The 27,895-nt window shown below is 49.8% G+C and overlaps 13 protein-coding genes across 13 annotated transcripts; 7 read left to right on the top strand and 6 right to left on the bottom strand.

Annotated features, from left to right (window-relative positions):
* Positions 1-45: 45 nt before the first annotated feature.
* Positions 46-1,167, top strand: PNG1 (peptide-N4-(N-acetyl-beta-glucosaminyl)asparagine amidase; the record flags this gene model as incomplete). Its single annotated transcript, XM_002554011.1, has 1 exon — positions 46-1,167. The coding sequence occupies one exon, from the start codon at positions 46-48 to the stop codon at positions 1,165-1,167; it is 1,122 nt and encodes a 373-aa protein (XP_002554057.1).
* Positions 1,168-1,197: 30 nt separating this feature from the next.
* Positions 1,198-2,532, bottom strand: KLTH0E13310g (YheT family hydrolase; the record flags this gene model as incomplete). Its single annotated transcript, XM_002554010.1, has 1 exon — positions 1,198-2,532. The coding sequence occupies one exon, from the start codon at positions 2,530-2,532 to the stop codon at positions 1,198-1,200; it is 1,335 nt and encodes a 444-aa protein (XP_002554056.1).
* A 526-nt stretch (positions 2,533-3,058) lies between these two features.
* On the bottom strand, positions 3,059-5,596 carry FZO1 (mitofusin; the record flags this gene model as incomplete). Its single annotated transcript, XM_002554009.1, has 1 exon — positions 3,059-5,596. One exon carries the CDS (start codon positions 5,594-5,596, stop codon positions 3,059-3,061), a length of 2,538 nt encoding a protein of 845 aa, XP_002554055.1.
* Positions 5,597-7,224: 1,628 nt separating this feature from the next.
* SEC62 (Sec63 complex subunit SEC62) lies at positions 7,225-7,956 on the bottom strand (the record flags this gene model as incomplete). The annotated part of the gene is made up of 1 exon (XM_002554008.1): positions 7,225-7,956. One exon carries the CDS (start codon positions 7,954-7,956, stop codon positions 7,225-7,227), a length of 732 nt encoding a protein of 243 aa, XP_002554054.1.
* Positions 7,957-9,395: 1,439 nt separating this feature from the next.
* On the top strand, positions 9,396-11,339 carry NOG1 (putative GTPase NOG1; the record flags this gene model as incomplete). The annotated part of the gene is made up of 1 exon (XM_002554007.1): positions 9,396-11,339. The coding sequence occupies one exon, from the start codon at positions 9,396-9,398 to the stop codon at positions 11,337-11,339; it is 1,944 nt and encodes a 647-aa protein (XP_002554053.1).
* A 347-nt stretch (positions 11,340-11,686) lies between these two features.
* On the top strand, positions 11,687-13,387 carry DTR1 (Dtr1p; the record flags this gene model as incomplete). The annotated part of the gene is made up of 1 exon (XM_002554006.1): positions 11,687-13,387. One exon carries the CDS (start codon positions 11,687-11,689, stop codon positions 13,385-13,387), a length of 1,701 nt encoding a protein of 566 aa, XP_002554052.1.
* Positions 13,388-15,416: 2,029 nt separating this feature from the next.
* Positions 15,417-16,865, top strand: GLR1 (glutathione-disulfide reductase GLR1; the record flags this gene model as incomplete). Its single annotated transcript, XM_002554005.1, has 1 exon — positions 15,417-16,865. The coding sequence occupies one exon, from the start codon at positions 15,417-15,419 to the stop codon at positions 16,863-16,865; it is 1,449 nt and encodes a 482-aa protein (XP_002554051.1).
* Positions 16,866-17,065: 200 nt separating this feature from the next.
* On the bottom strand, positions 17,066-18,006 carry RPS6A (40S ribosomal protein eS6; the record flags this gene model as incomplete). The annotated part of the gene is made up of 2 exons (XM_002554004.1): positions 17,066-17,770; positions 18,001-18,006. The coding sequence occupies 2 exons, from the start codon at positions 18,004-18,006 to the stop codon at positions 17,066-17,068; spliced, it is 711 nt and encodes a 236-aa protein (XP_002554050.1).
* Positions 18,007-19,290: 1,284 nt separating this feature from the next.
* RLM1 (Rlm1p) lies at positions 19,291-21,324 on the bottom strand (the record flags this gene model as incomplete). The annotated part of the gene is made up of 2 exons (XM_002554003.1): positions 19,291-21,124; positions 21,269-21,324. 2 exons carry the CDS (start codon positions 21,322-21,324, stop codon positions 19,291-19,293), a joined length of 1,890 nt encoding a protein of 629 aa, XP_002554049.1.
* Positions 21,325-22,234: 910 nt separating this feature from the next.
* Positions 22,235-23,080, top strand: KLTH0E13134g (KLTH0E13134p; the record flags this gene model as incomplete). The annotated part of the gene is made up of 1 exon (XM_002554002.1): positions 22,235-23,080. One exon carries the CDS (start codon positions 22,235-22,237, stop codon positions 23,078-23,080), a length of 846 nt encoding a protein of 281 aa, XP_002554048.1.
* A 516-nt stretch (positions 23,081-23,596) lies between these two features.
* YDC1 (alkaline dihydroceramidase) lies at positions 23,597-24,604 on the top strand (the record flags this gene model as incomplete). The annotated part of the gene is made up of 1 exon (XM_002554001.1): positions 23,597-24,604. One exon carries the CDS (start codon positions 23,597-23,599, stop codon positions 24,602-24,604), a length of 1,008 nt encoding a protein of 335 aa, XP_002554047.1.
* Positions 24,605-24,977: 373 nt separating this feature from the next.
* KLTH0E13090g (KLTH0E13090p) lies at positions 24,978-26,132 on the top strand (the record flags this gene model as incomplete). Its single annotated transcript, XM_002554000.1, has 1 exon — positions 24,978-26,132. One exon carries the CDS (start codon positions 24,978-24,980, stop codon positions 26,130-26,132), a length of 1,155 nt encoding a protein of 384 aa, XP_002554046.1.
* A 45-nt stretch (positions 26,133-26,177) lies between these two features.
* Positions 26,178-27,845, bottom strand: ELP3 (Elongator subunit ELP3; the record flags this gene model as incomplete). The annotated part of the gene is made up of 1 exon (XM_002553999.1): positions 26,178-27,845. The coding sequence occupies one exon, from the start codon at positions 27,843-27,845 to the stop codon at positions 26,178-26,180; it is 1,668 nt and encodes a 555-aa protein (XP_002554045.1).
* Positions 27,846-27,895: the final 50 nt, after the last annotated feature.

The raw sequence follows: 27,895 nt of genomic DNA, 5'->3' as shown, positions 1-27,895 counted from the left end.
ACGTAAGCAGCCAGTATACCCACCAAGTGTAGTTTTTCGGCCTTCATGGCTTGTCTGGCCGAGTACAACAAAGTTAACAAAGTTATTAAACTGAACCACCAAATTCAAGAGTATCTAAACACTAAGACGATGGATCGCCAGCTGGATTTCAGGCAAATCGCTGCTCGTTTCCTGGACTTATACAAGCAGAAAGTTGTCAGGACGACAAGAAACATATCTGATTCTCAAAGGTTTCAATCTTTAATTAGATCAAATGAATTCGCAAGAAACATATTCAGTCTCAGCCAAAACCTCTGCAGTCGATACGAGAATGATATTTGGCAAGCTCGGGTGCTAGACTGCATTGACCTTGAAACTATCTACTCCAATGTCGAAGCCATGCAAGGCTCCGAGGATGATTATCTGGATAGACTAGTTAAGGAGCTGCTAAGGTACTTCAAGAGAGACTTCTTTAAGTGGTGCGATAAGCCTGAATGCTCTAATTGTTGTGATTCTGAGCACCAAACGGTGGTTGGCCACCAGGGGCCAAATGCTGAAGAGAGGAGATTTGATTGTGGGGTGGTAGAAACATACAAATGCCAGAGCTGCGGTTCAATCACTAGATTTCCCAGATACAATGACCCAGTCAAGCTTCTTGAGACACGAAAGGGTCGCTGTGGTGAATGGTGTAATTTATTCATGCTCTTTTTGAAGGCATTTGGTATAGAATCTCGCTACGTTTGGAATCGTGAGGATCATGTGTGGTGTGAGTTCTATTCTACGCATCTGAAGAGGTGGGTTCATGTCGACTCTTGTGAGCAGAGCTTTGATGAGCCTCATATATACTCCAACAATTGGGGCAAGCATATGAGTTACGCGATCGCTTTTGGAAGGGGTGGCTGCTCAGAAGTTAGCAAAAGGTACATTGTTAAGAACCAGCTACCTAGAGATCAGATCTCTGAGGATGACCTACAGTTTCTTTTGAGCTTCATTACTAAACGCCTTAGGATGAACTTGAGTGATAGTGAAATCTACAAACTCTCTTGCAGAGACGAGCAAGAGCGCCTACAGTTAATGAAAGGGGATAGTACTGATCGCCAAGCGACAGGAAGCAGCTCCGTACCTCAGGGAAGGCAAAGTGGCTCAGCATCATGGAAAAGTACACGAGGCGAAGATGGAAAACGGTGAATGTATATCTGTATGAATAATGTAGCTAAATTACTGGACAAGTTCTTCAAATTTATCGAAAAAGGCTGCAATTTTTGAAGTGGCCCAAGAGTTGTACTTCTTATCAAGGAATGCTAAATGACCACCTAGATCTGAAACACAAAGAACAAGATTGTCGCTTTCTTTTGCGCATTTGTAAGGAATGGAATCTTCGCCAACCACTGGGTCATCTTTAGAGTTGATGATCAGCGAGGGAACCTTTATATTAGGCAGTTGGTGAATAGACCCACACGCCTTGTAGTAGTCCATAGCGTTGTCAAACCCCAAACATGGAGCAGTGAAAAGGTTGTCGAATTCGGCAGTGGACCCAAATTCGCGGGCTTTGCGCAAGTTTTTGCTTGTGAAGACGCAAAAAGATGGGTGCTCTAAACTTGCAGGTTCTGCAGGCATCACGTCGCCTTCTTTAAATTCTAGCTCTTTAATGTTGACTTTCACTAACCTGATTAAGAATTGAGCAATGTTCTTCGAAAAGAGGTTTCGAGACCACCAATCTTGGTTCATTTTTAGTGCTGACTGATATAAGTCCCAGGGGTTACACAAGAACGATGCGGCTTCGATAGGAGCCTTTTCGCCCTCTTCCCCAAGGTAGTGGCCCAACATAGTTGCTCCAAAAGAAAACCCAACGGCGTAGATCTTCCTGGAAGGATGACGCGCCTTTTCTCTGGCTATGAACTCGCGGATGTCACTGGTGAAGACGGCATAGAAAAGCTTTCTTGTGGTGATTTTGGAGCGCGCGCACCCTCTGCAATTTAGTACAACAACATCGAATTTGCTATCGCCGGCATTTGATAAATCCTGTGTAAGAGATCTAATAATAGGTTCGTGCGAGCCGCCAGCCAGCCCATGCAACACAACAACTAGCGGCTTCTCGCTATTGTGCACATCTTTCTTCTCCGATTCCTCGAGGAAGCGCGTTCTTGGGTGAAGGCGAGGCCAGTTCTCAGGATGTGTGGCCTGCTCATCCGTTTTGAAGCTGCTAGTGTCTGCGCCGTATTTACTTTTCCAGCTTTTCATGACCCAATCAGCGGTGCAAATTCCACCATCGGAGAACTTTACGATTTCTCTGCCGTAGTACACGGGGAAACTCTTCGAGAAGTCAGCACCTCCTAGGTACAGCGTTTGGAGATAGCCGGTGAATAACAGCGGGTTGACTTCAAACTTGGCCTTGTCTTTCAAGCCGGGAATCTCTCGAGAAACAAAATCGCTAAATTGTACGGGCTTCTTTTCGTCTTTCAGAGTGAGAGCGACGGTTCCATTTGGATTGGATACTTGTTCGATGGTACCGTGGTAGCCCCAGTGGAAGGGATTGAAGATAGGCAGCGGCATTTGTTTCCTTCAGTGTTGAGAATTTGTTTTGTGCCGGCGTGAACGAAGCTCCTAACACTTATAATCCCGGATCTTACCTTGTCTTTTCGAGCCGAGCCGCCTTTTTCCCGAGCGTCGTTTATCGGCTCCCTTTTATATGTGTCCCGAAGCAACGCAACATAATCCTCGGACACGAAGTAAATGTTAGCTTGGCCATGGCTCTGCGCTAGTGAATTAGTAGCCGATCCGAAAAAGGTCTGGAAACATGGGATGATCGCGCTCAGCTTCAGCAAGCAGTTGAGCTTGATCAATCATTTTTGTGATATTCTTTTTGTTTTTGACTTCGATGGACACCACCTTTGAACGATTAAATAAAGCTATAACCATGGCTTTGACATATCCCAAGTTTATCTCAATCTTGAAAATTGTCAGTATTGCTTGAGGTGCACAATGTCGATGCCTTGCGGAATGAACGTTTGTATAATTCATATGAGGGACTATGTGGATCAAAAATATACAGGATAGAATGTGTTGATATGTACGTGCCCTAGTCTACGTCAAGGGCTATTTGTTCGATTACTTTCGTTTGCGAGGCAGCGCGTTGGGACAAACTAGTAAAAAATTTGAGCGATGCTAAGTTGTCATGCAGTTTGGTTTCAATTTCACGTCTCTCGGCTTGCTTCTTTCCTAAGACAGACTCACAAGATTTGATGATCTCGCGTGACGGAAAACGAAGTACATCGCGCGCCTCTCCAGAAATGCGTTTGGCGTTCTTGTGAGCGTAGTCTAGCTCTTGTAGTTTAGACTTGTATTTTTGGGACAAATTCAAGGGTAACGCCCGGGGCAAATCATGAATTAAATACGCAGCGCCCAGTACAGTTCCAACCAGCAACACGGAGGATGATGCCCTTGTAATGGACTGCCAGGTGAAAAACCTGGAGCCATATAAGACAATGTTGCTCAGGACCCGAGCACCGCCCCAAGAGTAAACAGCAAGCGCGGGGATCCTGGAAGTGAAAAGAAGAGAAGGATTTGTCCAGTATTTCGCAGGGGAGTAATTGCCTAGTCCTAAAGCGGATAACCAGTGTTTCTCTTGAGAGTTAGATAAATCGTTCTCTTGGATCGCGTCATTGGAGACTCCCCAAGTCAAATAGGATATAAAGCCTTCCCAGGAAGGTGAAAACAGATCATTTATACTGAAAGCCACACTGAGCGCCTTCAATGAGACGTGCTTTTTCTTGGTGAACATAAGATCACTATTGAACTTGCGGTCAGACATGAACTCCTCTCCAAGCTCGGTTTTGCCGAGAGTGTTAATGGAATTGACTGCCTTTTCGGTATCTCCCTTTGCTTTGAATTCGCTTGTATCCACAGCTAATTTGACCTGGTCCATAATGAACTGCCTTGCGCGGAATACATAGTCATAAACGCTGAGTAGTCCTTCATATGGGGGAAAGTCTGCTGGTTGCAGCTCTAAAGCCATGTTTATTTTACTTTTGGTGAATTCATAATTCTCGCCGACGCAAGACTCGACAATCTTGTCCACATTGTCAGTAAGCCTTTGACACTGTAGACTGGTAGACTTTATCTCAGGGTTCATTCCCTTGAGCTCGTCTTTCAAAGCTTGGTTTTCTGAGTCGTAAAGATCTAGGTTCCACTTCGCAATGGTGGCTATGTCCTGAAGAAGTTTAACCAGGTAAGTCTTTGCTGGAAGGAGTTTTGATAGTGATCTTTTTTTCAAAACAAAGTTGCGCAGAGAGGTTTCGAGCCTATCGAAGTCGGGATCTTCGTTGTTAAACTCACCATTGTCTCCATCTCCATCTCCATCCCCACCAGGTTCGCCTCCTCCGCCAGATGGCTCAGGTTTTGATCCACTGGAAATGAAGTGCACGAATTCGTTAGACTGCTTGTGAGTTTCTGGAGACATTTTTTTTATTTGATCCAAAATTAACTTCTTGCACCGGTCTTTGTCTCTGATTTGGTCGAATTTGTTGACAACAAAAAACATCAGCTTCTTCTCTCTGGATGCAACTTGAATGAATTCCTGGCCTGAAAGCGTAAGTTGATTTTCGGAATTTACAACAAAGATTACCATATCAATTTCCTCTTGGCGCGACATCACTTCTGTAGTCTGTATGGAATCCATGTTAAGACCAGGCGAGTCGATTAACGATATATCCACTGTGCCGTTTCGAAGGAGGCTTGACTCTGCAGGCCTTTTGTCATCTTTGATATAGACTTTTAGTAGCGAATAAAGGTCTGAACGGTAAACCAAATCTTCCAGCTGTTTGATAGGGTAGACCCGGTAAGTAGATTTATTTTGTATGTCATAAACTTCAGTAGCCTCCTTGACCGTTGGAGCAAGGTCTATAGGGATAGCATGAACTTCTTCGACATTAGTGTATTCGCGAGCTTCAAGTATTTCACAGAATACGTTGGTGCAGGGAAGCTGATCCACAGGCATAATTCTTCTCTTTAAAAGGGCGTTGCAGAACGTTGACTTGCCTGCATTCAGGTCACCCGTGATAAAGACTTTGGAAGAGTTGTCATCTACCCTCCTCTGGAGGTTTTTTAGATGCTTCAGCGTTGTTTCAGAACGAGCTTTGAAAAGCTTGGAAATGGCGTTTTTGTCCAGATCAACCTTGTCTCTACCGTTTCCCCTGAGCTTGAAGTCGAGTTCCAGGATGTGAAGTTTCTTCGCCTCGGGACCAACCGGCACAAAAATAGGCCTTTTTTCATTCTCATCCATCAGCAAAAAGATCAACTCCTCCGAGCTTTGAATACCCCGATTCAGCCCCACGCGGTTGTTGTTGTAGTTCCATTGGCTAAGGTGCAGCGAAAGCATGTGGTCATTGGAGTGTTTACGCCTATGCGTCGAGTCGTGGACTGCCAGGTGGTGTATGTCGCCGGCGACTGTACTGCTATCGTCGTCCGCAAAAGTGTGCGTATTTCTGGAGTATGTGAGATGACGTGGTTCAGCGGGAACGACGGTGGCGCTTTCGTCTTCGTACTCGTTCTCCAAATCACCTCCGAAGTGAGATTCATGGTCTTCGTGACTCTTAGGACTTAATTCGCGCTGCGACATGCTGCGTTATCTCTTGTTGTGCTCATCGCTTAACTAGGCACTTCATAAGTGAGCCAACGTATCTCATGGTCGGAAAGCACTAACTACGAATCATAACTTCAAGTTGATTTACCCTCTTGTTTCGAGAAGGGGACGGACACTTTCTCTAGTGAGGCATGTGAGCCACTCCTGCGCACGCAAAGTAGTCATTATTTAGCTCCTATCACATCCCTTTGCATTGGGAATTCAATTAGCGTTTGAGCACAAAACTCTTGTTGTGCCAACCTTGAAGCTCCTGTTACAAGGACTTAAAGTACTTTGTTGCACGTTAAAAACATGCACTATACAGTTCATCAAATCGTAACTTCTTTTCGCCCAATACAGCTTCTTGTAAATTTATTCAGTTAGTTGCTCCATAGGCTCTATGATTTGGCAACGAGCAATGTGTAACTTCACAAGAGGTTGAACCTCATATATTGCTGCGCACCTCGGAATGGATCATTGAGTCGCAATTCACGCCGCTGGAGATACAGAAAACCCATTTTGTATCCCTGAGTACTTGCCTCGGCTGCTTCCTGGGGAGGTTTCGAAATGATTTCGAGATGGTTTCTATCAGGCGCCTCGCAAGACAGTCGCCTGTCTTGGGGATTAGGTATTTGGGATTTTGTTTTTCAACAAGCTCGGTATGGTGCTACCGCTCTCCATATTCATCATCTCCTTGGCTTAGACCGAATACTGCTTCTCTTCGTGCTACAAATTAAACTGCATTTTGGGCTCATATCCTGTATTCTCCTGGAGGGGTTGTTCTGGAAAGGTTTTTTAGCCATGGCTTCAATATTCCTTAAACTCTTCGATACGTCTTTAAGCCCAATTATTATATTTAGCGACGGGTTGTTGACTAAAAAGGTAGGCGCTAAACGAGCAAAATTCGGGATAACACAGGATTCTTTCTTCTAAATATATATTCAGTAATAGCTACTCTGTCTGTGGTAATTCTTATACTGTCTCTTTTGAGAAGGTTCACAGGCTCATGTTTACGATTCGGGTTAACAGCCGCCGAGGTCATTATATGACATATTGTACGAGCAAGTTCGCAACCGTCGCAGAACTCTTAAAATGGCAAGCCAGCTGAGTTACTTGATTACTAAAAGGCTTGAACCTTTGTGTGTGTTCTATCACCAGAATTAAAAGGGTGAATCGTATCCGTAACCAATACTCAATAACCATTTTTCGCATCGCTGCACCTTTTGGTGATTACGCAGTCACTCCCAGGAGCATCATTCAGATCCCTTAGTACATAAAGCAACTCAGTCAGCATGCAAATAACGCTCTGCCGCTCAGTTGTTTTTAATTGAGCACATATGTTTACTCTAAGTATCGACGTGGCCATTTAACATTAAAGGAAATAACGGTACAAACGTGAACAGAGCTCACTGCGAGGTGTATTCAACCTTAAGGCTGTAGCCCAAAGACAGCTGGTAGCAACAATACTCTATGTGGACCCGAGTAAAAGGCCTCGCTGAAGATCAAGGCTACTGCAGTTGGACAGGAGCACTTCGCTCTCTGTGTTTCGTAATTAGTGATATATAGGATTCGACTGATCTGCCAACCAGCGGTGCTTCATAATACAGGACTGGCAGTTGTGCTCGTTAATCTTTCTTGTTCATCTTTCTCTTTCTTCTTTTCATTTTCTTAATGTAGCTATAGCACTCAGACTCACCAGAGCCGTAAAGAGGCTTGAAACTTTCGAGGACTCCGCAGTCTTCAAACAGGTTGGGAAACAACCAAAAGCCACCCTTTTCACTACACACAGCCAGCGATAGCAGGTAGATGATGAATCGCAGGATCGCGACAGCAAAGAACAGACCAATGAGAGCCAGTAGAGCAAGCGAAATGTAATAGACAACACGTCTCATGGATGAGGGCCACAGCGGGTAGCATACGAAAGCGAGGATACCGGCGACGATGCCCAAGACGAGAAGGTAGTCAGTTAGCGTCTTTGGGTTGAAGTTCCACGCATAGTACTCATCGGGTTGTAGTGTGGCCTTGTCTGATAGCAGCAGGTTTGGGTAATCTTTGTCTGGTTTCAGGCCGTGATCTTTGCATTCGGCACTGTGGAGCTTTCTGCAGGGCACCACAAGCTGAGCCTTGATCAGCTCAATGAAGACCTTCCTCGCGTCTTCTTCGTTGTCAACGACAGGGTAGAGATCTGGCTGGTTAGCGGACTTGGACTGGTATTCGCGTGCATTCAGTGCTCTAACGAACCTTTTGTAACGAAAGAAGTCAACGTGGCGAGACTGAAATAGACCTTGCCTCTGTTTTAGAAGCTTATGGCGGCGCAGCAGCGATCCAATGGCCACTGTGGATGCAGGGTTCGACATATCGGGGAGTGCGGGTCGCTGTGTAAGGGGTCTGACGAATGTGGAATGCTGACCTTTTTAGTTAGTTCGAAGAACTAATTTTTGTACTATATAACATATCTTTATACGAAGAAATGTGTAAATACTGGGTTAGCGGAAGTTGGTAAGCAGAGGGGCTGGCTCAAGTCTGTTCAACTACCAGCAGCTGCACATAACACATATTTTGACTCTAATATGAGTTCACCCACTAAAGTTATTTTGGATGCGAGCCCTCGGCAAAAATTGAGTTCAATTAATCGCGACCGCCTCATTTTAATTCTCACAAAACTTGTAGTAGAGCTCTACGCGAGCAGTCCCATTACTGTCACTTATTTTTTAACGCCTTGAAGTCATTCAGAAGGGCAGTATTTGTGTGCTTGTTTAACCTGCGAAGCTGGCTGACTCCGCAGCGCATGGAGTTAACTTAAGCCATGACATTGACTAATACTGAAACCTAATAAGTGGAAGCGGCTGCCCTTCTATCGCCCTGACAGTATTTTCTGTCGAATTGTTCTAATGAGAGTGCCTTAATTGAAAACCTGAGCCTGGACTCATACATTTTGTTATCAGCCTTTACGCGTTTTAGGTATTTCATGATTTAGACACAAAAACACTACTTCTACTAGGTATAAACAAAAGATTAAATATTGACTTTTCAAACGGGTTAGCAACAGTAGGCTACGTAATGCTTGTCTCTCCCCGCATTCAGCAAGGCCTGTTGTACCATGTTCTTTGCTTGGTCACTTCATCTTAGCCCGTCGTAAATTTCGTTGCGTTGCATAAGGGTATCAACAGAGATATAAGGAAAACATCCTGAGTGCGCTATTCGCACGTGAATTAAAATCAAGAGCCTCTTTTGGTAGGAAGTTTACCTGTGAGAAGGTCGAAGCAAAAGTCGGGATTCAGCCAGTAAACTAGTAACCTCTGAGGCTGAAGTTTTCGAAAAACGGCGCAAAATTCAGCGAACAGATATCGTCAAATTGAAAGAGACCGTTTCTCAGTGAATGAAAATTCGAAAAATTACTGAAGAAATCAAAATCCAAACGTTTTGTGATTGTAGAGAAGGCTGTAAAGACTGTTTGTCTTCCCCTTCTCTCCTGTCACGTTTCATATGTCGCTAGCGCGTAGTCCAAAGTCGGGCGACAAGTATTTACAGTCACGTGCGAACCAATCAGCGTCAGATCTCATTGGTAGACCTCTCTCTCTAATAAAATGACTTTATTGTACAAAACGATGTTTCAAAAAGAAAACAAAAGATATTTCGTCTATAACGAGAAAATGCTCGCTGCTTTTTTTCTTTGAAAAATTTTAGCGATGAGCATCCCATGCGATGAGCTCCTTCTTAACTTCTGAGATTTTAACCACTCAAACCCAGCTCGAGCTTTGTCACCCACCCGTGCTACTAGCCCGCCAATAGCACCATGCAGCTCTCCTGGAAAGATATCCCTACGGTCGCGCCGGCCAACGACCTCCTTGACATCGTGCTCAACAGGACGCAGAGGAAGACGCCTACTGTGATCAGACCAGGCTTCGCGATCACCAGAATCCGTGCTTTCTATATGCGTAAGGTCAAGTTCACTGCCGAGGGTTTTGAAGAAAAGTTTGAGGATATACTAAAAGGATTCCCAAACATCAACGATGTGCATCCATTCCACAGAGACCTGATGGATACGCTGTACGAAAAGAACCATTACAAAGTGTCGCTAGCCGCAGTGTCGCGTGCCAAGACTCTGATCGAGCAAGTCTCGCGTGATTACGTACGTTTGCTGAAGTTTGGCCAGTCGCTGTTCCAGTGTAAGCAGCTGAAGAGAGCCGCTTTGGGTAGAATGGCGACTATCGTCAAAAAGCTGAAGGATCCTTTGGTTTACCTGGAGCAGGTGCGTCAGCATTTGGGCAGATTGCCATCAATTGACCCCAACACCAGAACGTTGCTGATTTGTGGCTATCCTAACGTGGGTAAGTCCTCATTCCTGCGTTGCATCACCAAGGCAGATGTTGAGGTTCAGCCATATGCCTTTACCACGAAGTCCTTGTACGTGGGTCACTTTGACTACAAGTACTTGAGATTCCAGGCCATTGATACACCAGGTATCTTGGATAGGCCCACTGAAGAAATGAACAACATTGAAATGCAGTCTATTTACGCCATTGCGCATTTGCGTTCATGTGTTCTGTACTTTATGGATCTTTCTGAGCAGTGTGGCTTCACTATCGAGGCTCAGGCCAAATTATTCCATTCCATCAAGCCTTTGTTCGCCAACAAGTCTGTCATGGTTGTGATCAACAAGACCGATATTATCAGACCTGAAGATTTGGATGAGGAGCGCGCCGCCTTGTTGAAGGGCATCGCTGATATGCCAGGCGTTGAGATAATGCCTACTTCATGTGTTGAGGAAGACAATGTTATGGAAGTCAGAAACAAAGCGTGTGAAAAGCTTTTGGCCTCTAGAATCGAGAACAAGCTCAAATCTACTGCCAGAGTTAACAACGTACTGAACAAGATCCACGTTGCTAAGCCCCAAGCTAGAGATGACGGTGTCGACAGATCTCCATACATTCCAGATGCCATCAAGAACATGAAGAAGTTCGACCAGGATGATCCAAACAGAATGAAATTGGCAAGAGAGGTCGAGGCCGAGAATGGTGGTGCGGGTGTTTTCAACATCAACTTGAAAGACAAGTACTTGCTTGAAGACGACGAGTGGAAGAACGATGTTATGCCAGAGATCTTGGACGGTAAGAACGTCTATGATTTCATGGACCCTGAAATCGCCGCTAAACTGCAAGCTTTGGAGGAAGAGGAGGAGAAACTCGAAGCTGAGGGTTTCTACAACTCGGATGAAGAAGAAGAGGCTTATGAGGGGTTCGCGGCTGACGAGGTTGCCGACATTAAGGAGAAAGCTGCTTGGATCAGAGACAGGCAAAAGAAGATGATTGTTGCCGCTAGAAACCGTAAAGCTCTCAAGAACCGTGCTGTTATGCCTCGTTCGAAGCTCACGAAGTCCTTCGGCGAGATGGAGAAGCACATGTCATCATTGGGTCACGACATGTCATCTCTGCAAGACAAACAGAAATCTGCTGCTCAAAGGAATAAATACGTCGAAAGCGGTGCTGATGTCGTCTTCGGAGGCGCTGACACTACAAACACTTCTTCTAACGGTGGAAAGTTAAGACAATCTGATAGACTGCTGGATGGTGTTGCTGATGGAACTATGAGATCGAAGGCCGACAGGTTGGCCAAGATCCAAAGAAGAGAAAGAAACAGAGAAGCGAGAGCCGGTGAAGCCGACAGACACTCTACCGCAGCTCTGGCTAAGCACCTGTTTAGCGGTAAGCGTGGTATCGGTAAGACTGATTTCCGTTAATGCAGTACTTCCTTTCTTATTCCTTCAAACTTTTCTACGGTGCGGCTCTATAAATCAGGCATTCTAAATTATGTATACTACTAGTAAGCTTACGAGCTTTTAAGTCAACCTAATTTGACCTCATTTGATATTTTTTATCACCATCTGCGGCTTTAGGGTCCCTTAAGATGCGCGTCAAGGCGACAGCGTCACAATACACAAAGGGAAAACTTCTGAAAATATGTATTTTGTAAAGAATCATCATCGGTGAACACATGTACTGCGCTTTTGTATTCTGAGTTCCAGCCAAATAGTCTTAATATTTACAGCTTCGTAAGTGCCATATATTCCTTAATTAGGTCTACAATATGCCAGCAGAACGTCCGCTGGAAAGCACAAGCCCCTCCATTGACAACCTGGCCGAATGGGAGGTGGTTGAGCCTGAAGTTGTCGGCTCTGAGTACAACGCTGAGCTGGTATCGGAGGCAAATGAATTTATTCACAGAGCAGTTAACGAAGGGCCCTCGAATCCAGAAAACCGCGAAAACATCACGAATGTCGATATTGAGTCGGAGAAAGAGCATCCCAGCGGGAAATTGAAGGAGGAGGAGCTAAAAACAGAGGATGCTGATCAAAACCTTTCAGAACAACCAGACCCGCCCTACACTGCTTTCTCTCAAAGACAGGTGTTGGTTATATTCATAATTGTGATATTTGTGGGATTTCTGGGACCACTGTCGGGAAATATCTATATCCCTGCCTTGCCGATCTTACAAAATGTTTTCGGCCTCTCAGCAACTGCAATAAATGCAACCGTCTCTGTCTTTATGGCAGTATTTGCAGTCGGGCCACTCATATGGGCTAGCTTTGCAGACTTCGGAGGCCGTAAGATCCTCTATATGATTTCATTGCTAATGACAGTAGTTGTCAATGTTCTCCTGGCCTCTGTTCCTGTCAACGTTGGAGCTCTGTTTACGCTTCGTGTGGTACAGGCGTTCGCGTCGAGCTCAGTCATGGCCCTTGGAGCAGGGACCGTCAGCGACATTAGGCCACCTAAGGTCAGAGGCAAAGCGATTGCATACTTCATGCTGGGCCCTAACATGGGCCCCATTTTGGCACCTATTATCGCAGGGCTGATTCTTATGCATGGTTCATACTGGCGATGGCTATTCGGGTTTACTTGTATTCTATCTGGGTTTGGGTTGTTAATGGTGGTTGTGTTGTTACCGGAAACACTGCGCTGTATCGTGGGCAATGGAGACATTAAATGGAGAGACTGTGAAGAAAAAGATAATATCGGCCCTACAAGGACTATCTCGGTTGCTGGTCTATTGATTTTTAGTGACATAGGAGTGGTAAAGCCTGCGTCTGTGTCACCACAATTTCAAAAGTTGTATCCCCGCCCCCCTAAACCGAGCTTAGCAGTGTATTGGAAGTTACTCAAGTTCTTGCCTGTTACAATCTGCTCGATAACCACTGCGATACTGTTTGCCACGTATTATGCATTCAGCGTAACATTCTCACACTTTCTGCGGGAGGATTATGGTCTAACAAACTTACAGATCGGAGCTTGCTACGTTTGCCCAGGGGTAGCACTACTCCTCGGGTCAATCATAGGTGGCCACCTCTCAGATTACTTTCGAAAGTTGTGGGTTAAACGCCATAATGGCGAGAAATTCCCCTCTGAGAAAAGGCTTGTCCTGCAAATTTGGGGTTTGCTGCTTAACATTTGCGGTTGCGTTGGATACGGCTGGAGTGTGCAATTCCACCATCACCTGGTAGTAGTTTTGGTGTTTTCATTCTTCACCGCATTCGGGATGACTTGGTGTTCCAATACAAGTATGACATATCTTACAGAGTGCGTGCCAAGAAGGGCAGCTGGTACAGTAGCCGTCGGTAGCTTCTTCAGGAATCTTGCGGCGGGCATCAGTTCTGTCATAGTGATGAAGTTGTGTGACAAAATGGGTGTAGGGTGGTGCTTCACAGGATTGGCATTTTGTGACCTAGCATCAATGGCAGGTGTTTTGTACTTGATCACAAATGGACACAGGTGGAAGCCTGAATTATAGCCACCGGAAAATCATTTCCTATGGTCTAAGATAACAAAATAGGGAATCGGCAAGCTAGCCTAAGCAAGCTCAGGGCATGCACTGGCCCGAACTCTGCTCGGCGTTGAGTTTGGCTGGGAAACTGGCAAGAATTTGCCAAAAATGTGCGGGGTTTCACGCTGCTGAAGGGTTATGTATGCTCGGAGACTTCCGACCAAATGCCATGTATACTTCTTACATGAGAGACTATTAATTAGTAACTATGCTGACTTAATCGATCTACTATCGAAATTAGAGGTTTATTGGGCCTTGAGATTTGATAAACTATTTACGGGAGAAAAGGTTTATTCAATACTTCGACGCTAGATATTGTGCTTGCCGTGAACTCAGAACTGACTCAATATAAGAATAATCACGTTTAACCCTCCAAGGCTTTACGGCAATCAAGTTTGATGCTTGTTCTCCACAAAATCTTTTTAAGTTTGTGTGTCACCAAAATAATGAGCAGTTTCTTTAGAATAATTGGATCAGATTACATTATTTATATTAAGCACTAAGACGAGAATTTAGCTAACTCGGATGCTCCTTAAGTCGTCAAGTTTAATTGAATTTTGCTGAATTCTAGCGTGAAGAAGTCAGCTCCATCGTGTTGTGGTTATTCGATGCAGTGAAATATCTAGGCGACAAGGGGGAAGGACCCCTGGTCGTTGAGCGTTCGACATTCACCGGTTTGGACCAGCATTTAACGCAGCATGCGATATCAACACTCAGGGTAAAGGAGTCTTCGGCGTATCACATGTTGCTTCGTACAAAGCTTTATGCCCATCCTCAGCGGTTGTTGCCCCACGAATGAGATTGTCGAGTACCATCCCCCATTAAAACTTTAAAGCTGTGAGCCGGGGTGATAAGGAACGACCTGCAGCCGCTGGTTCAAAACAGCTGTTTGATCTCAAATTAGTACTGGAGAAGCTCCAAATGAAACGGTCCTTATACCAAGTGAGGTGCTTAAGATACAACCGGAGGAATTTTGCGGGTGTGTTGTTTTACTAGTGCTTTGAGCTCAGAAACTTAGGGTCAAATATTGAGATGTTCAACCAATTATGGGGCTTTCGAACCCTGTGCCCTTGTCTTAAAACTCCGCTCACAAAATCAGATTTTCCCTAGCGGGAGGCGCTGCGTCGATTCAATAAATTCTGCAAAAACTGGGACTAAAAAGAGCTAGCACAATAATATCACTCGCTGGTGCTGTTGGAAGTCTACCGGCCTCATGGGGTAGAACCGCTCCGAATTTCTACTCACTGTCTAAGGGGTCTTGCCAAAATACGCGGACCTCGGCAACTAATGTCTGAGAGAAAAAAAGCTCTCCAAGAGTTTATGAGCCTTAAACGCATTAATTGAAATTCCTGTTACGTTTAAATTGCCCCCTGGAGGATAATCCTGGTGCTTTTTCAAAGCTGTAAAAGCATCCTTGTTTGCAGAGGCTTTTCGGGCACTGGAATTCAAGATGCGTTACGGTATCGAAACCTCAAAATACATGGCACCGTAAATGCCTGCAACATTTTATGGTGCGATTGAGTGGAAGCGGACACATTGGTATTTCCTGACAATCTGGTGAATGCCGGCGTGTCCAAGTTTATCTATAACCGCAGAGGCGGGAACAATTCTCAACTTAGGCCTTCTACAAGGCTGCTACCGAAAAAATCTGTTAACAAATGAAAAGGCACCAACAATGTATACCAGGTGTGCATGTCTGGTTAATCCAAAGTCATACCGATGGTTTTTCTTCGAGCTCAACAACCAAAGACGTTTGAAATTCCACATTCCCTCAATTATTAACTACGCTGACAGTAGAGTGATACCTAGTGATAATTTTGGCGCTACGAGGGCCTTAACCTGAAAGCGCATGGCAGCGGGCTTGCTCAAAGTTCTTGGCATCTGAGGCCCTAATCACATGTCCCAAACGACGAAGCAGTGATATTCGCTTATCAAAAAGAGGGTAATAACGCCGAGCTTTCTGCAGTTTGAACTCTGTTCAAGCCTAAACTGGGTTATGCAACTGAACAAGAATATACTCAGGTTGGTTATGACAAGAAGGATGTCTGGGAGCGTTAAACATTATGACTATTTGGTGATCGGAGGTGGATCTGGTGGTGTTGCCTCGAGCAGAAGAGCTGCCTCCTATGGCGCGAAGACTCTCCTGATTGAAGGAAAAGCAATGGGCGGAACCTGTGTCAATGTTGGATGTGTACCAAAGAAAGTGATGTGGTACGCTTCCGATTTGGCCACCCGTCTGACTCAGGCCAACGAGTATGGGCTCTTCCAGCAGACTGAGCTTACCAGAGAGAAGTTGACTTTCAACTGGCCGCAATTCAAGGAGAAAAGGGATGCTTACATTCAAAGACTGAACGGCATTTACGAACGAAACCTGGCCAAGGAAGGCGTTGACTTCATCTACGGTTGGGCCAAGTTCAACAAACAGGGCCAAGTCGAGGTTGTGAAGCATGACAGCACCAAGGAAGTGTTCACAGCGGACCACATCTTGATCGCCACAGGCGGCGAGCCAATAAAGCCAGACGGAATTGAAGGCTATGAGCACGGCATCGACTCTGACGATTTCTTCAAGTTGACTGAACAACCAAAAAAAGTTGTTGTGTCAGGCGCAGGCTACATTGGTGTGGAGTTAGCCGGTGTTTTCCATGGCTTGGGGAGCGAGACCCATATGGTTATCAGAGGCGAGACTTTACTGCGTAAATTTGATGAGTGCATCCAAAACACCATCACTGACCACTACGTAAACGAGGGTATCAATATTCATAAGACCGCAAAGATTGACAAGGTCCACAAAGACGAGGGCACTGGTAAGTTGAGCGTCCACCTCGACAACGGCGAGTCGATCGAAGACGTTGACCAGTTGCTGTGGACCATTGGACGTAAGACATTGCTGGGTATTGGCATCGACAATGTCGGCGTTAAAACTAATGAGAGACAGCAAGTCATGGTTGATGAATACCAGAACACGACGGCACAAAACATCTACGCCCTGGGGGACGTCGTGGGGAAGGTTGAGTTGACTCCAGTTGCAATCGCTGCAGGTAGGAAGCTAGCTAACAGGCTTTTCGGCCCTGAAGAGTTTGCCAAGCAGAAGCAAGACTACGAAAATGTTCCTAGTGTAGTTTTCTCGCATCCTGAGGCTGGTACTATCGGCTTGACTGAAGAGCAGGCTGTTGAAAAGTTTGGCCAAGAAAACGTCAAGGTTTACCGCAGCAAGTTCACCGCCATGTACTACGCCATGCTGGAGCACAAGTCCCCAACCTTATACAAGCTGGTGTGCGCAGGCAAAGACGAGAAGGTCGTCGGTTTGCACATTGTCGGGGACTCTTCAGCCGAGATCTTGCAGGGTTTCGGCGTGGCTGTCAAAATGGGCGCTACAAAGGCAGACTTTGATTCCTGCGTTGCCATCCATCCTACCAGCGCTGAAGAACTAGTTACTTTAAGATAGAAACACGTAGCGGTTAGTTACGCGAACAGTATTTTCTTTATATTAAGAAATGTGAGATACAGTATACACTCTTCGAAAAAGGTACATCTTTCATCGTTTCAAATGAAACAAATATAGATTCAAGAGGCAAAAGACAATATGAAGGGGGTTTGGAGTTGGAGCGTTGTTTTTGTTTTACAAATTTGTCCATTAAAAGGCGCTTAAGCCTTCAAAGAAGAAGCTCTTCTCTTTCTGACCTCAGCCTTCTCAGCCTTTCTCTCGTGCAATCTCTTGGCCAACAATTGCGCGTACTCGGCAGCGGCTTCTCTCTGAGCCTGAGCGTTCTTGACCTTCAAGGCTCTCTGCTGTCTCTTTCTCTGCAATCTCTGAGGAGTGATCAATCTCTGGATCTTTGGAGCCTTGGTGTAGGTCTTGTCGCCCTTCTGGACCTCTCTTCTGATGACGAAGTCACGGACATCGTCCTCCTTGGTCAAACCGAAGAACTTTCTGATGTGGTTGGCTCTCTTTGGACCCAATCTCTTTGGAACGGAAGTGTCGGTGACACCCTCCAATTCCTGGTCGCCCTTCTTGGTGATGACCAAGGACAAGACAGCCAAATCTGGGCCAACAATGGCACCTCTGACGGACTTTCTCTTTCTCTCACCTTCACGTCTTGGTCTGTAACAGGAGTGACCCTTGGCGAGCAACAACTTGACTCTGGTAGGCAACAAGACACCCTGCTTCATTGGGAAACCTTGCTTGTCGTTACCACCGGAGATCTTGAAAACGTAGCCCTTGAACTCGTCACCGACAGCCTCACCGTCGACCTCTTGGCCGATACGCTTGTCGTAAAAGACACGCACACGGTGCTCGTCGTCGATTTCGACGGTCTTCTGGGAACCGTTGACTGGGTAAGAAATGTTCAACTGTAAACGTTAGTACTGCGGTCCCAAGGCGGAGCCGAGTGGGTGCTGGACGTTGCACGAAGAAAGAAGCACACCCATGGCAGTGGTTCCTGGTAAATTGGTCTCTGGCCTTCGACAGGCTCTTCCACTCCGGAGTCTAGCTCAATCGTCTCTAGAACAACACGCGCTTAGGCTGCGCTCCATGCACCCCATCTCGGTTAATCAAACGTGCTATTCACTCGTCCACATACCTTCATCTTGGCTTACTTGTCCTTACTCTCTTGTGATGGGATCCAAATGAAGAATCTCTTGAACTTTTCGATATGGTATTAGCGTACCGAATATTTTTTTCCACTACTGGCCGCCAGCGCGCAGCGCTCTGCAGGCAGAGTGTAGCGGGCCTGGAGGTAGAGTCGGCGTAGTGCTAGGCGGTGGATGCTGGACTGTGGACTGAGAGCTAGGCGGAGCGCCAGGCGGAGGCTAGGCAGAGGGAAGCTGCCTACCGTGGAGGCGTCGCGGTGGGGGACCCACAGTGTCTCTGCCGAGTGGTTTCCTGCAGGCCTTGCGTGGTGTCCGAGAGCTGCTGCGCAGAGTCGTGTGCGTGGGTCCAAAATGTATTCATTTTAGCGCACACGCAATTATTTTGAATATATATTATTTGGGTGAATGGGTGTATAGCAGTCAAATGTTGTCACCTTGATTACGTGAGCTGCGCTCTCGTATGACGTGCGAGAGTTCTGGATCTGGTAATCTCGTCACGTGGCTATAGCAGAGGCGCCAGCGACTACAAGTTCGGAGTATAAGTAACTGGGTACATCGGTGAGTGCGGAACGCGGAGTGAGAAAGCAAACCCAGAACATCCATAAGATAACTAAATACAATACAACTGTGCTAGTCTTGAAAATCCATGGCTCTCTCCTGCTACATAATGCTGTGCGTTTGCCTTTTGAGACATAAGCGCCTTGTCTGTGCGAAAACAGTATGTAATTAGGCCAAAGAGTCTCTGAACGGTTTTCCATCCTGAGAGCACTTACAATGTGTGTTCGCAGCGGAACGCTTGTGCAACAGTATGCGGCCGCCTCAGGCGCGTGTGAGGGAAACGTGCCATGAGGGTTCGCTTTTTCAGAAGTGTGTCCAGAGATGTGCGCTCTTCGATTACTGAAGAAGCGCGCTTGCGTGAACGGCTGCAAAGCGTGTCTTCATGCCCGTAGAGTCAAGCAGCTGCTGAGGGTACTCTGGCGTCCTGTTCTAAGAACCTTGGGCCCGGATTGTATTGCTGGCGCCGCAAGCGGCACGGAGACCTGCCGAGAAGATTCGCCGTAGCGGGCGGTTCGCCTCTAAGTGGCCCTTTCTCTGCACTGCTTGGCTGCTGCCAGCCAAAAAGCTAAAATCCGGTTGATCGACGCATCGCTAGTTTTGGTCGCCTAGCGACTTGGATATGGCATTGCTGACTACGCTGCACATCCAGAAGTTATGACACGCAATTGTCAAACCGCATGCTGCTCGTGGAGGACGCGCTAACGGGTTGTTGGCTTGGGGTGCTACTTTTTATTCTTTTCGCTGTTAGGCTCTTCAAACACAAAATACTTGTTCGTCAACGGGGTTTGGTTGACATTGATGTACGGCGTCAGCCCGCTGCTTCCGTTATTTTGTGCTTGGGGAGCAGCGCTGCTACTTGCGTTGCTATCCGTGGGCGGCTGACCCCCAGTCCCAACAGCGGCATTGTTCTGAGCAGCAGCTCGTTGGAAACCCCAGTCTTGAAACATGGACATTGACATGTTAGGCGACGGCATCATCATGTCGTTGGCGAATTTTGACGGGAGCAGGCCTGACATAGGACCGGAAGCTGAATCTGCTTGCTGTTGCTGTTGCTGTTGTTGCTGCTGTTGCTGTTGTTGCTGCTGCTGCTGTTGTTGCTGCTGCTGCTGCTGTTTTTGCTGTTGAGCCATATGTATCTGCTTGTGCATAATATACCCATGGGGGTGGGAGACGCCATTGGAGGTGGCCATCAAACCGTTGCCTCCAGCGGAACTATGCTGTAAGGGTGTCGCGAAATACTGCTGGATTGATGGAGACGCGTTGAGCGCCGAGGGCAGGCCATTGAACAGAAATCCAGGCCCTGCACCCGCGCCCGCACCCCCAATCGAGGACGCAGACGGTAGAACGCCATGGGTCTTGTCAAGCCTATCGAACCCAATGTTAGGGGCGGCGCCACTTGCCGATACTGGAGTCGTGACTTTCGAGACGCCGGGGTGCGGCAGCTCGATGTGACCGTCGTTGCGCCTGGTGAACTGAGACGTCGAAGCGGGATGGGACGGAGAGGAGGCCGATGAGGGCTCGCTCTTGATGGCGACGCCGGTGCTGGACGGAATCTGAACCCTCAGGGCGGGCCTGTTTGTCGCAGTGGTGTTGGTGCTGGATCGCGAGTGGGATATGGAATATGATCGATCTATATGGACAGGTGCGGCGGTTGAAGACGGTACTTGCATGCTATCGCGAGGACTTGGGTCGAAGGGCAGCGGGATGGAGTTCGACCGGAAGCTTTGAGTTTGAGCGAAATTGCGGCCGGGGCTCGGGTTCGAGGCTGTAGCCGCCGCGACGCCGCCCGGGCCGTGCGGGTAGATGTTCGGTAGGGTGCTGCGGGAGAAGGAGGACGGCGGCTGCGTGCTAAAGTTGGACGTGCGTTCGGAACCGGACGCGACGGCGTAGAGGTTGTGGAACTGGCGCTGGACCTGTTGCTGGAGTGGGTTGAAGCCCGGGTTGGAGGCCGCGGCGGCGGTCTTGGGTCTCTTAGGGAACTGCTGCTGGTGCGGCGCACGAGGACCGGACGCCTGTGCGTCGCTGGCATCAGCGCCATTGTTGCTGTTGCTATTTTCGTCGTCGTCGTCTTCGTCATCGTCGTCGTCGTCGCGGTCGTGGTCGTTGTCGTGGTCGTGGTCGTCGTGGCCGTCGTGGCTGTCGCTGCCGGCGCCGCGCTTGCTGCCGAGAGCGGTGGCGGCAGCAGTGCCACCGCCGCTGCTGCTGTCCGGCGCCACGCCGTGGGCTCCCGTGCCCGGGCGGGAGCCCTCGATGCTGTGGCTGGCGCTGCGGCTGGCGCGCGCGGCCGCGGCGTGCGCCGCGCCGCCACGCTTGCGGTTCTTGCCGTGTATGACCACGCGGTCTTTCTTTGTGTAGTTGCCGTAGTTGGCGGGGCCCTTCACGTCGTGCGGGAGCTCATCGTTCTGGTAGTGCCGGATGAGGTCGTTTGCATCGACGGACGAGAACTCGTAGAACGTGTTGTTGGCGCCGAGGATGATCACGGCGACGTCCGCCTGGCAGAGCACCGCGAGTTCGTGGGCCTTCTTGAACAGGCCGGCCTTCCGTTTGATGAAGGTTCTGGGTCGACGTTAGTATAGGTTTTAAATATAACACAGGGGACAAAAAGCGCGTCTGTGCGCTGGGCGCGAGGCGCGCGGCTGGCCCCGCCTGAGGGCGGCGGGCGGCGGGCCGCGCGCCGCGGACGCGTCGCGGGGGACATACACGGTGCGGTTACGCTCGTCCAGGATGGGCTCGATGGCTATTTTTCTCCTGCCCATGCTTTATTTCTGGCGATTGTTCATGGCAGCTAAAAATAAGAACGACGATGGCTTGACCGAGATTTGTTGATTTTGGGGGAAGACACGCAGGGGAGAGAGACAGAGAAAAAGGAGCGGGTAGGGAGGCCAGGGAGCGCGCGCGTGGGAGCTGAAGGGGCGCGGGAGGCATACGAAGGGGACACGGCGCGGCGGGCGCGAGGCGCCTTGGCGCGCGCGCACGCCGCGCCCTGCGCGACGCTTGTCACGTGACGCGCGAGGGTCATCGCGGTATATGCGGTGGGGAGATCGTGGGCGCGCGGCGTGTGGCGCGCACGTGAGGCTGCGTCACGTGGTGTGCTACTATCACGTGTTTTCCGTGAAGAGTGATACCCGCGACACCCCGTCACGTGCTCGGTCGTTGCCGTCCCGCATGACGTACTCGCGTCGCCACGCGCTACACGCCACGCATGCGCGCCGCCTGCACACACCCCGCGCTCCGCCCGCCCACCGCGCCAAAAATAGCAATCCCGCCCGCCGCCAACACTCCTCGAGCCCGCCCCGCGTGCCTGCGCGCGACCCGCGCTATTTCCCCCCGCAGCCGCCTGCGCTAGCGTGCGTCCCGCCCACCGCTCCCCTTCTCCGTTCTCCCCCGCGTATCTCCCCGCGTATCTTCTCCCGCGCTTCTCCCACGCTCCTCCACGCTCCCCGCGTTTCTCCGCTTACTCCGCAGGCTGTCGCCCGCGCAGCAAGCAGCCTAGCCACCCGCGCGGCCGCACCACGCCCGGCCCGCGAGCCCCAACACCCTATAAGAGTCGCCGCGCGCACGCCGCCGGCCAGCCCTCCACCGTCTCTCTCTAACCCCCACTACCAACCATACCATATATCCCTCCACAACATCCACACACACACACACACATACATACATACCAACATGCCCAAGACTATCGCCACAGGCCTAGAAATCCCGCAGCCCCGCCCCCAGCTGCCTTCGCACGTCATGGACATGTTCTCCCTGCGCGGCAAAGTCGCGTGCATCTCCGGCGCGTCGTCCGGGATCGGCGGCGCGGTCGCAGTCGCATACGCGCAGGCCGGCGCCGACATCGCAGTGTGGTACAACTCGCACGACGGGCTCATCCAGACCGCGCGCGAGCTGGCAGAAAAGTACGGGGTGCGGGCCAAGGCGTACAAGTGCGCCGTCAACGATGAGGAGCGTGTGCAGGCCACGATCCAGCAGGTGCTGGCGGACTTTGGCGGACGTATCGACGTGTTCGTCGCAAATGCGGGGGTCGCGTGGGAAAAAGGCGCGCTAGTCGAGGCGCAGGAGCAGGGCACGGCGTCGCGCGAGTGGGACCGCGTACTGCAGACGGACTTCCAGGGCGTGTACTACTGCAGCAAGTTCATCGGGGCCGTTTTCAAGAAGCAGGGCTGCGGGTCGCTGGTGATCACGGCGTCGATGTCCGGGCACGTGGTCAACGTGCCGCAGCTGCAGACGTGCTACAACGCGGCCAAGGCCGGGGTGATCCACATGGCGCGGTCGCTGGCGGTGGAGTGGGCCGGGTTCGCGCGCGTCAACACGGTGTCGCCCGGGTACATCTCGACGCCGATCAGCGAGTTTGCGCTGGACGACGTGAAACAGAAGTGGCTGATGCTGACGCCGCTGGGGCGCGAGGGCCTGCCGGAGGAGCTGGTGGGCGCGTACCTGTACCTGGGGTCGGACGCGTCGACGTTCACGACGGGGACGGACATCGTGGTGGACGGCGGGTACAGCAGCATCTGAGCGCGGCGCGCCGCGGGCGTGCGGCGCTGCGTGTAGCGCTGTGTGGAGCGCTGTGTGTAGCTCTGTGTGTAGCGCTGTGTGTAGCTCTGTGTACGCTCGTGCCCGCGCTTGCGCGCGGGTACAACCGTGTGTCTCTCTATTCTCTGCTCTCCGCTCTCGCCGTCCACATCACTCTGTACTCCGCTGACGCCGCCGGCACTTAATTGTTCTCTCTAGGCAACGAGATGCACGGAGTCGTTGTCGCCCGGCTATAAAAAGCTGGAGCCGTGTCCCGAAACGACACACTCGCAAACTCGCCACGTCCATAGCAGTTTCTCGCGCGCACACACACGCACACACGCACGCACGTACGTACGCACGCACTCACACGCCCTCGCGCTCCCGCTACAACTCCTTCCTCTGCCCGGTTCTCTCCCTCCCGCAGCGAAAGCCCCCGTTCCACTACCCCGTCCCCGCTGAACCGCGTGAATCTCCCACCCCTCGAGCCCGCGCGCCTCTCCCCTACTGCTCGAGACAATGCTCAGTTCCATATTTAAGGCGTACCCGGAGCCCCCTGAGGTCGGCTACTGGGGCAAGCCCACGTCGACCATCGACTGGTGCGAGGAAAACTACGTCGTGTCGCCCTTCGTCGCCGAGTGGGCCAACACGGTCACCAACGGGCTCTTCGTGCTGCTGGCCGTATTCGTGACGTGGTCCGCCGTGCACAACCGCCTGGAAAAGCGCTTCGCCATGATCGGCCTCGGCCTCGGCACCGTGGGCGTCGGCTCGTGGCTCTTCCACATGACCCTGAAGTACGAGTACCAGCTGCTCGACGAGCTGCCCATGATCTACGCCACCTGCATCCCTGCCTGGAGCATCTTCTGCGAGGAGCGCCAGCTGCTCGCCAAAGGCGCCGACGGTGCCAACGGCACCGCCGGCACCGTCGCTGTCGCGCGCAAGCCCACGCTGCTCAAGCAGGCCGTCGTTGCCCTGCTCGTCTTTGGCACCGCCACCGCCCTCACCGTGATCTACCTGGTCTACCGCGACCCCACCATCCACCAGACCGCCTACGCCGTGCTCAACGTCCTTGTTGTGTTCTCCGCTGGCGCGCTCGCCTCCAAGTACGTCAGCGACCCGCGTGCCCGCCGCAACCTGCGCGACACCATGGCTCTCAGCATCTCCATCTTCCTGACCGGCTATCTCCTGTGGCAGCTCGACGTGCACTTCTGCTCCTTCTGGATCTTCATCCGCAGGTCCCTGCTGAAGCTGCCGCTTGGCATCCTGCTCGAGCTGCACTCCTGGTGGCACCTGCTCACGGGCACCGGCGTATATTTCTATATCGTGCACCTCGAGTACCTGCGCGTGCTCACCCACGACCAGGCCGACCAGTACACTCTCGTGTGGCATTGGAAAGTGTTTCCAGAGCTGGTTCTCAACGCCCACCGCGGAAGCACCAAGTACTCCCTGGAGTTCATGGACAAGTACGTGAGCGACTCCGGGCCCGGTTCCGCCGGCCCCAAAGATGACCGCCGGAAGAGCGAGTAACCGCGCTTTGCTCTTCCGGTTCTACACCCCTACGCATCCTCAGACATAACTGTCGTTCTTACCCCGCGGGTAAGTGTAGCCAGAATCGCGCTTCTCCGTACATAGATCGATTATACATTCCCTTGCACCTTAAAACACGGACATGATACTCAAGTTCTCAGCTTGTTACACCGTGGGCCTTTTTTCCTTTCTTGGTACCGCTGTACAGTGTGCTTGCACTTTGTTTTCGTACGGCGTTCTGTAGATAAGACGCGCACTTTCGCGCTTTCGCTCGCACTCTCTCTCTCTCTCCCTTCCTGGCCAAACAAAAGGGTCCATCCCTAACTATTTCTCCCGCACAACATCTCACTTAAAGTGTGAGTCCGCGACACAAATGCCTGATCTCCCCCAATACACCACTTCCTACAACGACTTCAGATCGGACACCTTCACGATCCCCACGCCCGACATGTTCGCAGCCGGAGCCAACGCGTCCGTGGGTGATGTGATTTTCCAGGAGGATGCCTGTACCTGCCTATTGGAACAGCGCGTTTCCCAGGAGCTCCTCGGAGGAAAACTTTATGGCGGCTCCGAGGCGCAGGGTTTATTCTGTATGTCCACCACCATGTCCAACCAAATCGCCATCCGAGCTCACTTGAACTTTGCCCCTCCCTTTAGTATTCTGTGTGACAAAAGGGCGCATGTTTACGTGGACGAGTGCGCCGGCATCGCAGTCCTATCTCAAGCGCTGGTCGTGCCAGTCGCTGCTTCCAACGACAGATTCTTGACCCTTGAAGACATTCAGGAAGCCTACATCCCCGATGATGGCGACATCCATCTCGCCCCGACAAGACTCATCTGCCTTGAAAACACCCTGCATGGGATGTGCTTCCCCTACGAAGAGCTCAAACGCATCAGCGACTGGTGCCATGAGGAGGGCATAAAGCTACATCTGGACGGTGCGCGATTCTGGAATGCGGCGTGCAGTTCTGGAGAGGACCCCGTCGGCTACATGCGCAAAGTCGGCCCCCTGTTCGACTCCTTGTCCCTCTGTTTCTCGAAATCTCTAGGCGCGCCGATTGGCTCCATGCTTGTTGGAGGACCAGAATTTAGGGCCAGGGCACGCCACTTGCTCAAGCAGCAGGGTGGCGGAATTCGGCAAGCGGGGTTCATAACCAAGATTGCAGCTTACTGTTTGGATCGCAACTTTCCACAAGCCGTTGCAGAGGTCTCATCCAAAACTCTGGAGTTTTGGGAGGACCTTTACACCACTCTGAAAGACAAGTACGCCATGGAGTTGAGGCTTGCTCACCCTGTCGAAACAAACTTCATATTTATTGATTTGGCCAGTTCCGGCATAAATATGAGCAAGTTTCTGGAGATTGGTGAGCGTAACAACGTTAGGTTATTTGATGGGAGATTGGCTTTCCACTACCAGAATATCAAGCCCGAAGGTCTTGCCTTGCTTAAGAAGACATTTACAGACGTTGCAGAATACTATCAGAAAAATGATTATAAACCCGAGGGACGTTCAACCAGAATATACTAAAAACAATGCTAATAAATAAATAGAAGGCGACTGAGGATACTGCACTTACAACTTCTTAGACATATAGGGGCCATCTAATTCGTAACCTAGCTTGGCATAGTAATTCCTCACACCAACACCAGAAATGACCGATATTTTTTCTGAACCATGTTCTTCCTTTGCTATCCTCGCTGCTTCTTCCATCAACAGTGTGCCGAATCCCTGGTGCTGGAACTTACGCGGGTCCCTAGAATGCAGAGGCACCACTGAACCATAGACATGCAGCTCCCTGACAATAGACGTTCTTTGGGAGGTGAACTCTTTCCTGTAAGTGTACTTCTTGGAAGCTTTCCTGAGTCGCAGAAGTCCTATTAAAATGTCCTGCTTTGGATCTTCATATGACAAAAATGTTTCCCACCCGCCGTTGGCGTAGTAGTCTCTGCGGATGAGCTCAACTTGGTCGGGCTGAACTTTGTGATGGACCTCCTGGATTCCGACCTCTCTCGTACGGACATCTCTGCAGGTTGTGCCAAAATCTTTCATCCTCGCCAGCGCTAGCTCTCGCAGATTACCGTTGTCGACACCAGAAGTCACCAAAGGCATTGGAATATCTCTCTGGACACGGTAAATTCTAGTCCAGGGTGGAACTAGAGCCATGATACGAGCGACTAAGTCGACAAGGGCATTAGCGTTGTAAGACTTGTAGCGGCCTGTTTTCCAAAGTTCATATAAACCAGTTCCTCTTATGACTAGAGTTGGGTAAATTTTAAGCCCGTCTGTTCTGAAAGCAGGGTTCTCGAAATACTCTTTAAACTGCTCGATATCTCTTTCCATACCAACGTTTGGCAAGTCAGGCATCATATGCGAGACAATTTTGTAGCCTGCGTCCTTGGCCACACAAAATGTCTCAGCAACTGACTTCACAGTATGCCCACGGTTCGTGTCTCTAGCGACGTCCTCGTAAAGAGACTGCACGCCAATTTCTAGACGCGTACAACCATACTTCAGCATGTCGTCGAGGTGCGTATGTGTGCAGTAATCTGGTCTTGTTTCGATAGTGATACCCACACACTTAGTCAAACTTTGCTGCGAAAACTGGATAGCCTCGTCTATGTCATTACCGTTGAAACCGGAGAGGGCGTTGTGCAGCTTGACTATAAAGTCTTCACGATAATCCTTTGGAAGGGACATAAAAGTACCGCCCATGATAATATACTCGACTTTGTCGATCGAGTGCCCCAGTTGCTTGAGCTGCTCGACTCTACCACGAGCTTGTTCGTAAGGGTCGTAACGGGCGCGAATAGCGCGCATCGAAGTGGGTTCGTAACCGGTGTACGACTGTGTAGAATACTCAAAGTCGGAGTCTGGTCCACCAGGACAGTAAACACAGATGTTACCAGTGTATGCAATGTGAGGGCATCTATGGGGCTTGCACATGACAGCGACCACCGCTATGCCTGACGCGGTTCGCACCGGCTTGGCTTTTAGCTTAGGGAGAAGGTATTTTTTGTATTGGTCGGGGATAGAGTTGATGATGTCTGTCAAGCGGGGCTGCTGCTTAAGCTTGTACTTCTTAGAAAACTTAGTGATAAGCCCATTTAAGTTGGTTTCCTTGGTGGAACCCGATGTTAACGAGTTCGTCAGTTCCAATGTTATATCCGAACAACATTGGATAAAGCGCTCCTTCTCGGGGGCCAATTTTTGTTTGTTGGTTTTAGGTCCACGCCTTGCCATGGTTAAATAGAGGTTTTAACAGGTTCTAGACCCTGAGCTTGCCGTGCTTT

This window comes from Lachancea thermotolerans (genome assembly GCF_000142805.1).
Source record: "Lachancea thermotolerans CBS 6340 chromosome E complete sequence".
Classification (NCBI taxonomy): Eukaryota; Fungi; Ascomycota; class Saccharomycetes; order Saccharomycetales; family Saccharomycetaceae; genus Lachancea; species Lachancea thermotolerans.
This window is presented reverse-complemented; position numbering and strand designations above follow the sequence as displayed.